This window comes from Amphiura filiformis, chromosome 19 (assembly GCF_039555335.1).
Source record: "Amphiura filiformis chromosome 19, Afil_fr2py, whole genome shotgun sequence".
NCBI classification, from domain to species: Eukaryota; Metazoa; Echinodermata; class Ophiuroidea; order Amphilepidida; family Amphiuridae; genus Amphiura; species Amphiura filiformis.
In genome coordinates, this window is record NC_092646.1 from 39846211 (window position 1) to 39861706 (window position 15496).

General features: G+C 38.2%; 1 protein-coding gene across 1 annotated transcript; it reads right to left on the reverse strand.

The window, feature by feature from the left end:
- Positions 1 to 707: 707 nt before the first annotated feature.
- LOC140140723 (uncharacterized) lies at positions 708 to 13869 on the reverse strand. The gene is made up of 9 exons (XM_072162475.1): positions 13636 to 13869; positions 9592 to 9826; positions 9124 to 9190; positions 8666 to 8718; positions 7576 to 7704; positions 7101 to 7297; positions 5959 to 6036; positions 2302 to 2506; positions 708 to 1173 (listed from the first exon to the last, which is right to left on the reverse strand). Exons 1-9 carry the CDS (start codon positions 13648 to 13650, stop codon positions 1127 to 1129), a joined length of 1026 nt encoding a protein of 341 aa, XP_072018576.1. The 5' UTR covers positions 13651 to 13869; the 3' UTR covers positions 708 to 1126.
- Positions 13870 to 15496: the final 1627 nt, after the last annotated feature.

Here is a 15496-nt window from a genome sequence, read left to right on the forward strand (position 1 = left end):
CCATTTTGTTCCGACCCGTTTAATAGTTTTGAGACACATAATGGGCATAAGGACATCTGACTAAGGCTACTGACAATTGCCCGGTGACTGACCTCGCTGTGTGTGTGAGTCGAGCATGATATGGTACGCCATAGGTCATAATTATGCTTTTAGACTACCCACGATTGGCCTATACACTGCGCTATATAATTCGGCACATATAAAATCAGAATTATTGTCAGTTTTTGAGTTCAAGACGCAAGCTTCTGTCTCAAGACGCAAGCTAACGACTATCATATCTGTTCAACACATATATTCAAGTGCAAGGAACCACATCTGGTTTCTTTAGACGAAATCATTTACGGGAGTTATTCATCATTTTCTACCCCGGTATCCAAAGATTTTCGTCTGAATAGCAAAATCGTGCATAGCACATTCACGTGTATCGATCCCGGGTATTGATTTTAGTATATCTGGTGTACCAAGTAATTATTAGCCAGGCGATGTCGGTGTGCTCCGTCGTTTTAGTAAACACGGATTAATAAACACATCCGACTTATTTCTTCAACTGTTTTGACTATTATATAGTTTTGAAATTTACTTTTTAACAAAAAAGCATTTGGTTGACAATTGACATCCCTTTTCAAAATATTATTTTGAATTATTTTATCTTTAAAAGAATCAATCAAAATGTGGTTTTGTTAACAAAGTACATTTCAAAAATATAATAATGTCTATACACTTCGTGTAACGGTAACATATTGGTTGTTATGGTTGTTGTTGCTACCATGGCTACTGCCCTCCCCCCTATTACTCCCCAAGTAACGATATCACATTACAGCTTAGAGGTACAATATCCTCTTCGATATTACTCCTTTTATTACCAACACTATTCAATCATTTGATTCCATTACACGAGAAATGTACATTATTGAAGACATCGTTGATATTACATATTATGTCTTTAATTGTTGAATACTTGGATTCAAACAGCCAGGACCAACTCAAACAATTTGCTGTCTACATTTTGGATCAACATAAATAATTTAAACTGCAAACAAGTCGCTGGTATCGGTTTTAGATACGAATCATTCTTCATGTTGGGGACTGTTGCATATATACACGAATCGTCATCCCTAAACCGATTTTAGTTCAGAAAGCAGAATTCAGATGGATCTCGCCCTGGTTGATGCCCTGTATTGGAAGAATAAGAAATAAAAATAATTTCTCTGATAATTACGGCAACTTAACAAGAATCATAAGACAATGTAGAAAACATTTACAAAATATTAACGAAAATGCTTCTTCCTTTTAAAGGAACACTGCGGCAATCACAACATTATGCCTTATATGTTAGAAAAATAATCACGTTGTTTTATTAAAAACAAACTCATATTGGCCTTAAAAACGAATAAAAACAGCTGTCTCTCGCCACGCAATATTCAAATTTTGCGAGCACCGAAATTGCCTGTGGCAATGACGTCCCTGTAACACAATGAAGGCTGACGACAATTGAGCACTTATAACCATGACGTCATTGACACAGGCAATTTCGGCGCGGGAATTTTGACAGCCGGCTGTTTTTATTAATTTGCTTTATGGTCATGAGTTTCTTTTAGATAAAAGCACACGATTCCTGCTTTATAATTATTTTTACATATCAGGCAAAAATGTTGTGATTGCCGGAGTGTTCCTTTAAATGAACAAGGTGATTTTTTTTTAATCACGTGAGCTGTTTCATCAATTATTTTGATTTTTTGTGTTTGTCACGATTCACTATTACAATGACCTTAAGATTATCTATTTTTTACCACCTTGTTTAGCCAAATCGGAGGTTATAAATCATATAGAGCCTGTGCCTGTAGCATACCACATAACGAATTTCTACCAACATTTGACAAGCAGTGAAGACACGAGGCGTACCGACCAGGTCAATGGGGTCAAGTCCACCTCGGCTCGAAATACTGGGACAAAATCTACCAGACGTTGTAATATGCCTCGTCATTTAGCGTGTAAAGCCCATATCCAAATTTAATTTTGGCAATTTTAGTAACAGGCCAGTATATGTTGATTTGAACACCCCCCCCCCCCCCCCTCGCGCTCGGTGACCCCGTTCCGCACCCTATAATTTATTTTATGTAACATATTGACCAGTCATATACTGCCGTATGTTGTGAAACAACCTAATGTATAGTCACCACAATAACAGATCGTACCTCAGGGTGAAGCCAACTTGTCAAATGAAAAGTTCAAGGCAGATGTAACGTAATGAAATGACGGGTATAACATTTTACCTTATTAAATTCGCAAAGGTTTTCTTACCATGTTCCTCTGTTAAGTCTTGACACACTCGATTGTATTCACTGGATGCCATAAGGTTCTCCTGGGCTTTGTTCCACCACGTTGTTAAATCACTATCCACACGTAGCATAAGACCTGGACCAGAGTTATAGCACTTGATTTCGGTCTCGATTTGGTCTAACTGGTCGGCACTGATTACATTATTTAATGCAAAAGCTACGTCTACCTGTAAATTTTTATAATAAACATGATTAGTTTTTTTTAAAGAAAATAGTACTGATATAGTTAATACAAAGCATCTGTAAATTAAAAGGTTAAAATAAACATCAAAACATACAAAGTACGTCGGACCCTTTTCGCTATATTTTAGAAACCCACACTTGTGACGGGTCACATGTTTCGAGACTCGAGAAAATGAATTGCCTGAACTCGGATTTTCCAATTTTCCATGTAGAAATAATACAGTGATTGGAGTCTTTTAGGGCGAGTTTCTCGACAGGGATGCCCTTGAGGCTACTAAGCCTAGCCCGCTCTCGAACCCCGAGTCGGATTTTGTGTCTTTTGTGTATTATTTTATTTCCACTTGACATTTTATGTGTCCTGCATGTGTGAATGATACTTCTATATTCGTTACTGACAGAAAGCCTACAGGGTGTGATTCCCCTGAGTAAAGCAAAAATGGTTTCACAATTCAAACAAATCATTCGAATGTTTGTCAAAAGTTAAACATCATTATTTAAGGATATTTTTGTTGCAAAAACATAACCATATATTATTTGACAACCATCATGCTATCTACTGCTGATATTTTCATGTTCTATTTGCGAATTTAGCATGTGTGCTTTATATCTTGTAAACAAAATAAATGTTTACTAGTTTTCTCATATCTCACACGAAGTAACATATACATCTCATCCGTAAAGTCTGTTTTAATACTGCATGCATTATTGCTTTGTATCACATATTTACTCTTTTGTTCTTCTATTGTATTAATTTGATGCCCAACCTGGTATAATATAGGCACAGCAAAATTAAATGCTTGGATAGGACAGGTGAAACCATATAGGTCTTCATGATGATGATGAAAGGTTTTGTTTCATGATCATTCAAACGTTTCAAGAACTGATAACGAAACGAATCCATTCACAAATCTCGGTCACAAATAATATATTCATTATTACCATCAACATGCCGCCAAGAAGTCGTACTCAGGCAACCAATGTGTACGACCGAATTAAACTGCTGCATATTTTGCAGCCACTGCTTCATCTTATTGAAAGCAAGACGTCCGATATTAAATCTCAGCAAAAAAGAGGAAAGCACGGGATTACGTTCATGTGGCATTTAATGCTAAGCGACCATTCAAACCAACATTCTCCAACGCACAACTGATCACAAATATAATCATTATTACCATCAACATGCCGCCAAGAAGTCGCACTCAGGAAACCATTTTGCACGACCGCATTGAACTGCTGCATATTTTGCAGCCACTGCTTCATCTTATTGAAAGCAAGACGTCAGATATTAAGAGAGTAAAGCACGGGAATAAGTTCATGTGGCATGCCCAGCGACCATCCAAACCAACACTTTCCATCGCACAACTGAAGGAACTGTGGAAAAAATTGAAGATCAAAGGCAAAAAAGATGGACGAGTTGACCATGTTAACTCTATTTCAGAAGGGCACCGGGGCGGATCTCCCAAAAAGGAGCCTTCAGCACAGACGAATTGGAGGTTCTGCTGGGGGAAATGCTTGCAACCTTATTAACCCTTCGAGACCAGACCAATTAGGCCTACAAATGAGTATGATGACGACGCATGTAACGCATCTGTCGCATCCAACTTATCAAATGCCCCCTGTAAGCCCGGTGCAAGTGTTAACGACCATGATCAATTGATTACCAAGTACGCTTGAAAATTTGCCTTCCATTTCATCCATATTTGGATAAACATCACATCAACACCAACACTCTCCATCGCACAACTGAAGGAGCTGTGGAAAAAATTGAAGATCAAAGGCTTAAAAAATGGACGAGTTGACTCAATTTCAGAAGTATACCAGACCAATAATATTGCAAATGATTATGATGACGAAATGCTTGCAACCTTCGATACCAGACCAATTGCAAATGATTATGATGCCGACGCATGTAACGCATCTGACGCATCCGGCGCATCCAACTTATCAAATGCTCCCAGTATAATAAGCCCGGTGCAAGTGTTAACAACCATGACAAATCAGTACCAAGTACTGCAAGTGCACATGAAAATGCTTTGCCCTCCATTTCATCCATATTTGGAGAAACATCACATCCAAACCAACACTCTCCATCGCGCAACTGAAGGAGCTGTGGTAAAAAAATGAAGATCAAAGGCAGAAAAAAGGTGGACGAGTTGACTCAATTTCGGAAGTACTCCAAGGGCACAGGTGGGGATCGCCCAAAAAGAAGCCTTCACCACCAGACGAGTTGGAGGTTCTTCTGGGGTAAATACTGGCAACCTTCGATATCAGAACAATTGCAAATGATTTTGATGACGACGCATGTAACGCATCTGACGCATCCAACTTATCAATTGCGCCTAGTAAGCCCGGTGCAAGTGTTAACGACCAATGACAAATCAGTACATTGACAATGACAAATCAGTACCAAGTACTGCAAGTGCACATGCAAATGCCCTCTATTTCATCTATATTTGGAGAAACATCACAAACCGTGAATAAGGCTTGGAGAAGAACAAGAACAAGAACAGGTATGCATTTATTTGTGATCAGCATGACATACAATGACATATTGTTTTCTGTCATAAATGTTATTAAGGGTGGTCTAAACCCTGGAATCTTCAGGGCCTCATAACTGCTAAATTATTGGTCTAAAGAATAAGAAAGTACATTTTTAGAATTGCAAAGACTTGATGAGTTCATCCGTGTGGTCAAATGGGCCAAAAGGCTAATTTCTGGAGAAAATCTTCTAAAACGTTTTTTGGCCCAATTTTTTTTCACCAGAAAAAATAGTGAAATGATATACATTGTACCATAGGGTAAGCTGAATCATGGATGTAGATAGTACCAAGTCAATACCTCGGCAAGCACTTCAGATTTAATCTGGGCTTCATGCTCCAGTGGCAAGTATTCATATTTATATTCATGGTGCACATGAAGTCTCCGAGTATAAACATGATAAAATAAGGAATGAAAATAGAGTGCATTTAACACGGACAAGGTCAAAGTGCTCGACTCCGACTCGAGATGGCTTCAGAGGGGCATCAAGGAAACTTATTACATAGCGGCCTGACCCGGACCTCAACCAAGACAAAGGACTCCGACCTCAACCAAGACAAAGGGCGACACGTGCTATCTGGCGTCTACAAACTGATCATCAAGTCATGGGACCGCGAGTTACCACGTGGGTCACATGACTAGGTGTTTACCGCTCTACCTCACTTTATTATGAAATTCCATGGATGTGTGATTAAAAATCAAGTAAGTCTAATATTTGTTGAGAGAACTGTTTAAGATTTCTGTTTATCATAGAGTGCATTTAATCGCTCTGATGAGTGTAAAGAAATTGAAATTCATTACATTCTATTTGATTGATCAATAAACATGCTAAAAAACTCAACGAATAATATAGCAAATTATTGAGAGAGTTAAAGTTGTTCTTTAAATGTATACTTACTGTGTCAGAGTTGACTGCTGCAACAAGATCGCTTGGAGACAAAAAGTGTCTGATTTGACTGGCGTCAAGAGGTGCACTCTGTCAGGAAAAAATAGTTTTTAAGTCACACATTATATTGAATATCCAACACTCAAAGTATCCCTAATATTCCCGAAAAATCCTCAGGGATTCAAAAGTTTTACAGCAACAGTATCAAATGCTTATTCATTGACGGTCAACATGTCCAAGTGACGAGTTCAGATGCAAAAAGCGATATATCAATTTTTCTCGATTTGAGATATAGGCAAAAATATACATTGGATATTTTAGATCATATACCTCATATATAGATTTCTATCATCTGATTGGTTGAATGTGCAGTCATTGAATTAACTATGCCCTCAAGATGAACTATAGGGACCGGTCCATGGAATTGAACTATGGACCGGTCACGTGCGTCCCGATCAAAGTGCGCAATCGCAACATCTACGTATCCATTCGGTATAATTATAAAACAAATATTGACTGCTTTATTCGGGACATGGTTAAGATTATAGGCCCGCGGTGATCTCAAAACCATGCTATGACCCGAGGCGCACATATCATGGTTTTAAGATCATCTTGGGCCTATAATCTTAAACCATGCCCCTCATAGCAGTCAATATTTGTATACTAGTTCTAAAGCTAGAAGATGATGATGCCCTTAACGTAAAAGGTTTGATGACTTATCGCGTTTTGCATTGTAGGGCCCTTAAAACATAAATGTATGATCTTACAATAGGAATTTTGGTTGATTTTTTTTTCAAACCTGACTTTTTTGGCATATTTGGAATGTTTACACAAGTCCCAACTTGCATCTTAATGGAATCGACCAAATTTCTTGTGTTTGTCAGGTAAACGGAGCAATTTTGACATAAAGTCATATTATGACTTTAAATCCACCATAGAACTCCATGTTAAATAGCCAAGAGGACCAGTGGGTTTTTTTTCAATTAATCTTGTAATAACAGTATTAAAATTTGACGGAAATTGTACATTATGTCTGTAAGTGAAGACTTGTATAGTTGAAAGTCATTAACATAAATGGATTTCAATCGTCTATGCCTAAACTTGCATGCATCTAATTTCTCTTTTTGTAATGTTGTTTACGAATTCAAACTTACCGCGATACCTGTCTGCCTTACTAGGCAGTGTTCATCGGATGAGTACCCATCTAATATACCAACTTTCTTTCCTGTCAAATCCCGCCAGTTGAAAGTGGCACCCACTCCTTTCTTAACAAAGAATGTCTCCGTCTCAGCTTTACCGTAGGGATCCGTGAATTGAAATGTACGATGTCTGTCGTATGTACCCACCCAACCTAAAGAGCATATTGTAGCGGAAACAATTTGTGTTCGTCAATCTCAGGCCACAATCATATTCGTATACCGGGATTCGTATAATATCATATAGTAAACTAATGACAGCGGTCATGGAGACCTAATAATTAGGTTTTAAGCAGACATTTTCATTTATTTCTGAAAATTTTATAAACAAACAGTTGCATCAAAGGAAGCTTTTTTATATAAGGTCCGTTTTGATACTGTTTCATTTGCACATAAGTTTTTCAAATACGAATCTACACAAGGGATTGCATACCTACGCATGCGTCATACCATCTGCCCGTAAGCCCTACACCGCCTCGCGCGGGTTCTCCTGGATACGTATCCCAGCAACGCGTCCAAAGATCACCCATAATACGGCAGTTCTTGTTGGCCGTGTTGCATACTGTTGGATAAGAAGACATCGGGACAAAATAACCACATTTGTGCAAAAGAAATTGACAGAAACTGTTATAAATTTATAAGTGTTAAAAACGTTTCCTAAGCTAATGGCCTGATGGGATATCTCCCAGGGAACTGAAAGAATGTACTCAGGAAATTGTTTCTCCTTTGTGTCCCATTTATAACTTATCATTGAGTTCTGGTATTATTCCCGGGGCCTGGTTGACAGCCAATGTTGACTTAACTTATCTTGATTTCGCAAAAGCTTTTGACAGTTCTTGTCATGACGTATTGCTTCACAAATTGCAATCTTTTGGTTTTCATTCTGACTCCCTCAATTGGTTTCAACAGGGAGGAAGCAGAGGGTTGTTATTGATGGGGTTGATTCTGACTGGCTTCCCGTTGTATCAGGGGTGCCCCAAGGATCAATATTGGAGCCTATGCTTTTTCTTTTATACATTAATGACATGCCCAGTGTTGCCCAGAATTCTTCTTTATATTGCTTTGTTTGCAGATGACTCTAACGTATGGTGTCCATTTGGAACCAGCTCCCTAGTGTTATCAGACCCACAAATTCTGTTGCTTCATTTAAGCAGGGATATGATTTAAGCAACAAGGTTTGGAGTTTTACCAGTCCAAATTTGCTCGCACCTTTGATGTCTTTGCACTTGGACCACTTCTTGTAATTGTCCATATCGCGGGCAAACTTAACTTAACCTGTATTTTTCCCTCTGATTTCTTTATTCCCTTCCCTTCTTTTGGATTTGGTGGGGCGGCCTTAATAGAGGTGCATAGTACATGTTCCTTCCAGCCATTCACTGGACCAAAAAAAGTTCATTTTATGATATTGTGTAATTGTTGATGTATCATGTGCAATAAAATATTTTTGTAAATCTGTGCCAGTGATAAAGTGTAATAAATGAATAAATAAATAAAAATAAATAAATTTATGTTATTTCCCTCACCTGCATGTACAAAATCCACAAGAAATCCTTTCAACTCTCCTGATGTTGCATCTCTGAAAATTAAATAAATTGTATGGTATACAATAATACAATTCAGTTCACAAAAATGAATAAGGTACCAGATACGTGACAGGCGCTGCTTGCATAATTAGACTAACTGTCACAATTCTTACAATTCTCTTATGTTTAATTTGAAGCATTTATTCTGTTATTGTTGAATGGAAGTATTGATTAAGTAATCCTGGCAAAATTCATCAATAATATAATTTTTTTGCAGTTTGGTTGTTGTTGTCTTTTGTACACATTTCGCCACAATGATTGTAAAAGAGACAAACAAAACTATTCATTGTGTATGTATATTACTATGTTTTGTTTTTAAATATCACAAATACATAAACATTGTCCCTTGACTGTAAAAAATTTTAAAAAAATTTGCCTTTAAAATAAGCTGTACTTACATATAAGCCTCTCTGTATTGGCCATCACCAATGGCGAATGTCCAAATCCTACTATCGGCGCTTGAATCTAAATCAAAGAAAATACAGGTATACATTATGCATTAATAATAAATACGGAATAACGCATCATGTCCTCGATCATGATCATGGACGGGTAAATGTTTCTGAAATGATTGCATTTTAAACCCTCATATTAGCTCAAAGTCATTTGGACGTGAATACGCGCGTTTTGTTTGCCGGATGAAAACCCTTAGGGGTGGTACACCCCCATTTCGGAGAATGGGGCTTAATATCCAAAGACAATCCAAGATATTAAAATAAATTGTAAACTGATTCATTTTGCCTTTTCTACATTGTCTGCACGTTCATTTGGTACATGCAGAATCGTTTGGTAATAAAATTAGCGAACTCACGCTATCACAGGAAAGTGGTGTTGAATAGTAAGACGGGTGGACGAACATTTCTTACCTGTTGATGTCTCTACATTCCCGCTTTGCGGATTTGATGATACATTGATATTGGTAACACCGCCCTTTTTCCCGGCCACACCCACACATGCTATTATCAGCGCCACCACAGCTACCAGGAGCGCTGTTACCACGAGAAATATTAATAAGTTGCCATTATTACCACCGCCCAGTCTCCTATATCTGACAGTCGAGGGTGTCAGATTGTCATTCGAATCGCTGAAATCCATTGATATCTGAAAGATATATATAGTGTATGACGTGACTTAGGTTATGTTTTTGAACTCGATGAGAGAATACTATTGCTTATCTTACATATTTTGTAAAGACGGAATCGCCGTTTTACGTTTAAATGACATGAACGTTTGGAAAAGGTCTCAAACTAATAATAAGACAAATAATAAGACAAAAAATAAAACACTGATGCGATGGTAAAAATTAAGTCGGGATATATCTGCCTCGCAATGTTTTGGTTTGGAATTTGGAATTTGACCTTAAAATTTACGATTTCATGACATCATAATGCCTATCATTCGAAATCAACAAAATATATTTCAATGATTCATTCTTTTCTCTGGAATTTTTTGAACATGTTTGTGAAATAGCTTTAACAATGGTTCGCTGGTTAATAGTAAAAAATATACATCTCCTTAAAAGCATGCAAATCTAGACAATTTCTCACCGGTTGATCAATATGCTTCCATAATACCACTATAACTAAAAGAATGTTTTTCGCTCGGACAGCGTTGACATTTTTGTAGCGGATGTTATTTATTCTGTTAATTAATGATGAAATTTGGATGAAAGCTATTTCGATGCCAGCGTATCTTTTGAGTAAAGGATGCTCATTTTGGAACAGTCTAAACTTTAGTTGAAGTGCAATATAAGCAATATTTTTGCCCTTGGTGATAGGATGTTTTTACTTCTGAACTTCCATTGGTTTACACGCTGTCATGCTTCAGCGAATTCGACTAGATTTCGATTGCTATGGTCTCTAGCCTCGCATGCCCGGGCTCGAATGTGAAGTTATCGGTGAGCAAATTCATGGCTACACTTCTAGAGCAATTCCAAGGGCTCTTTGATTTCTTCAAATATTTGTTATAATGATAGAGTGAATCCACTGACCCTCTATAATTACGGAGAAATAATCCCGTAACCATAAGCTGAAAGAACACCAACAGTGTATTAGTGATACACAGCGTCATCATCCCTATATCTTCGTGTCAGAAATTGCCATGATAGTAGGGCGAATCCACTACACCTTCAACAACGTAACCACGCATGGCGAGTTTGTTCGTGATAGGCCGATCGACTCAGGCTAAGCACACCACCGCAGGAGGGTGAAAGTGCATAGGAACAATGCCGGAAACTACGTCACGCTATTGTTCGACCTAGGCTACATATTTTTTAACGCATGCGTGTTCGTCAATACAGCTCCTCCACCTTCGCAACACGGTACGTGGAGTGTCTGGAATCACACTGACGGCAGAGGAGAATACTAGCTGGTCAGACAGTTTAATTTTATCAAGCATATAATACCTGAACAATCACCGTCATTTGATCGATTTACTACAGAATATATTGTATATTCAAAATATAATTTTAATATTGTAAACCTGTTAACTTATATATTTGTGTACTAAAGTATAAGGACACGTGAATAAAATCATATCGAAGACAAAATGGCCGCTAATCCGCCTATTGTCTAGACCTAGGATACATATTCCGAATGAGGGCAGCAGTCTAGGATGCTTATCCCTTCGTGTAGATCCCTGACCACCGGTTACCATAAAAATACACGCTTCTTCCTCATTACGAATGCAGTGTTGCCATTTATCAGCTGAAATGACTCATTTTTACGATCTGCGCATGCTCATTATCCTCTTTAACGTTGCCAACTCAAAAAAAATTCGATTTTTCGTCAGCTTTTGTTTTCATGACGCAGGTTGGGTTTTCAATACGCAGAGTAAAGCTTATCATATTCTTTCAACACATATTTTCAACTGCAAGTCTTACAAAAATATAATCATACCAAAGAATCTACACCATCATATCACTGTCTACATGCAGTCTATTTTCATTATAGGAATAAAATCAATTTATCTCAATATGCAACGGAGGAATGTGATCTTATTGTCCCTGAGTTTACTATTCTATACAGACCATTGAAAGACTCCACCTTCAACAATACAGTGACAATTGGTTTAGCCTGCTTATTTCAAAAGAAAACTCATAGCTAAATTAATTACATTGCTGGGCTATTAGAGCGATTGGTTTTTAGCCAATGATTGGTTTTAACCAATCGCTCAACGAGCGCGGAGTACAAGTATAAGCTCATTTTGTAATAGAAGCTATTCGCAGCAGCCAGCGGGCAGTTTATAAAGACACGTGCTTTGATGCTCTACAAAATAATTCTTTACCTGGCGTGGACGATGTGTGATTACAGCAAAATGTGATTTCTAATCGTCCATTGCAAAGAAATGGCATGAAATGAATACGAATACACGCCATAAAATGATGAAAATAAACATCAAACACTGATCAAATACAACATAATTCGTCGGTCGCAACACATAGTAGCGTACGGTGATTTTGGTCAATCTTATGAAATTTGGCCCAACGGTTTTATATAATCAAGTTCTTCAAGTATACCAAGTTAGAAAGCTCAACTATACTTAATTAATAAATAACGTTAATTAATTAATTGACTTATGTTAACAATCCCGTAAGAATCCAATATCTTCCGTTTCACAAACTGACGTACGATCATCATACGCCATTATGTGAAACGGCGAAAATCGGATTTGATGACATTTAGGCACATTATCCGTCAATAATGTGGCGTACGCTTCAGAAACCAGCCGAAGACCCCAAATCTTCCGTTTCACATAGTGGCGTACGTGCGACTTACGCTTCAAAAACCTGCTGAAACCTCCAAATCTTCCGTTTCACATAGTGGCGTACGTGCGACTTACGCTTCAAAAATCCGCCGAAACCACCAAATCTTCCGTTTCACATAGTGGCGTATAAGTTTAGAGCTAGATATATCATGTAAAAGTTATTCCTTTTTAACTATTTAAGTTACAGTTTATTAGTTTAATCCTTTAACTTCAATTTCAAATGTAATCGGTCCACTGAGAGATAATATTGGAGGAGTACTGACTATGTTATAAGTAGCATATCCTTCAAACGCGTTTTCTCGGAAATGTATTTTGCGTTTGTCCTGCACGTACGCCACTATGTGTTGCGACCGACGAATTGTGTGATGCGATCCAGCAAAATCAGTCGGAACTCTGAAATATTAAATTTACAAAGCTTTATTTTGCAGAAAACCCCATTGAAATTGAACAACCAGTTCCAAAGATATGAGCAATTAAAGAGTTTCCAAATCAACAGGAAACATTCCTTTGTTTAGCTATATCTCAAAATTAATATTTCCGAATTCCGACTTATTTTGCTGGATCGCATCACTATGCACTAAAATTACAAATCGGTGTCTTGTTACTTCCCACACCCATTCCCGGCAGTAATATTTTTCCGTAGTTAACATTTGATTAGGAGAAACTTATATGTATAGGTTTCCTAACCTTAACCCTAACCTAGTCCTAAACCTTAAACATCATTTTCCCAGGCGCGGAAGTACACCAAATTGGTGTCGGGTGACCTTTGACATTCTTTTGTGGCGAGTGACATGGTCTTTCAATTCACGCCGAGTGTCCTTGACAGGCTTGACTATGCTTCAGTGGTCATGAAAGAATTCAAAAGATAACCTCTGCCCCAATAATCCCAAGCTATTGTCTGAAACTGCACCTCAGAAGATGTATGGTAAGAACTCAGTCCGACAAATGATAGTCATACATTATATAACGACCAAAAGATAAGTGACTGACTATCATTGAGGACTGAGTTCCACAGTCTAACCCTAACCCATAACCCTAACCCCAATAGCCTTGTGCGGGACACCAAGTATAGTTGCTTAAACGGGCGCGGGTTCCCTATTCAAATGTTAAAACTTCAGTTATAATAATTAATATAATATACCAACCTTTTGAGAAACCATCGGATGTTAAACCAGAGCTAATTCACGGAAAACTTGATGTCTAAATATTTAGTACGTATGTTTCTTACAGCAGCATCGACCTGCGGAAGTATCATCTGCGGCTAGCTATCCACATGGTAAGTCTTTGACGTGTTACCAGTTCTTCTATGGTGTTACGCATGGCTCGCTGGACCAGGTCGACTGGATTACGTGTCTTTGTCCAAAACCACGATCAAAATGATCGCAACACAACGGGCTTTTTCATCTTTTCTGCATAATAAAAGAAAGTGATCGTCAACGGCTGCAAACTTTGATCCCTGCTTTGATCCAGTGCCCTGACACTGAATAATTTGCATGACAGAATGACCCATCTCCTCCGCAGCCAATTTGGTTTCGCTCCATCGAAATCAAGCTGGCCACGGAGGAGGCTACCCTCATTTGTGTTTGTTCATTTGTGTATGGAGAGCCTCTCTTGGAGTCCGTAATGACTTAGGCTACGCTCTCAGCTAGAGTCCGACGCTGCATTGTACTAGAAATACATTTTCTGTGAAATCGCTATAGAGCCAACCGGGAACACGTATTCATTTTATAAATATAGCATTAAATTAGTATCACCCTTGTGGCCACCGCACACCGACATCGCCCGGTTAATAATTACATTATACAACCAGAGACACAAATGAATACACGGGATCGATACACGTAAATGTGCTATGCACAATTGATATTCAGACGATAAATCTTTGGATACCGGGGTGGAAAATGATGAATATCTCCCGTAAATGATTTCGTATAAAGAAACCAGATGTGGTTCCTTGCACTTGAATATATATTTTGAACAGATATGATAGTCGTTAGTTTGCGCTTTGAGAGAGTAGCTTGCGTCTTGAGCTGAAAAAGTGACCAAAATTCAAGATTTTAAATAGCGCAGCGTAGACCCTCGTGGAGGTAGTCTCAGGCCAGACTGTATGTGGCTATCACGAACATACAGGATCGACGAGTGTCAGACCGACTGACACAAACTGGCTGTGTAGGAGACTATCGCAGAGGCAGTCTATAAGCAGATAACAATGGCGAATGTATGCTCGCTGACCGTACAGAGGTTAGTCACAGGCTAATGTCATTAGCCTTAGTCGGATGTCCTTCAGCCCACTATGCATTTAAAAACTATTAAACAGGTGGGAACACAATAGCCATGCGTGGCTGTGGATTCAACCTACCATGGCATTTTCTGCCATGAAGATATCGGGGCGATGACACTGTGCACCGTGCAGTGGAAACCCTTAATTCTTTCATTAAAAAGAAATGAAAATAAAAACAATTACGGATCCACCTGTGCACCTATAAAATGGGCACAGCAATTTGTCTCAAATATGAATGAATTTTAAGAAACATACGGGATATGATGAACCATTGACCTGACGCCATGATAGTAGGATCTATTAGTCGTTTTATATACAATGTATACCGTATTGTCATAATACCAGTATTTGTCATAATATATAATGAGTAATAATATTTAGCAACGTAAATGTGCAGTTCATATGCACAAACGAATACTGATCTTTATGACATTCAGGTTTTTGGACATCGCATACAACATGTCACGTAGGAGGTCATACGTGTTGACCTTCATCTATTGTATTTGTTCATCTGTGTATGGAGAGAAGAAACGCCATTAAACGCCATTCAAACTCCATCAGTATTAGGGCGTAGTTCATTGAACTCACCGGATTGCTATTCCAAGTACTTTGATAATACAGATAATATGTACTCATGGGTCGAGGCGATTGCATTGAAAAACATAATAAAAATATTCATAACAGTTACGTAATCAATCGATAGTGCGGACACTTTTCATTGGCAG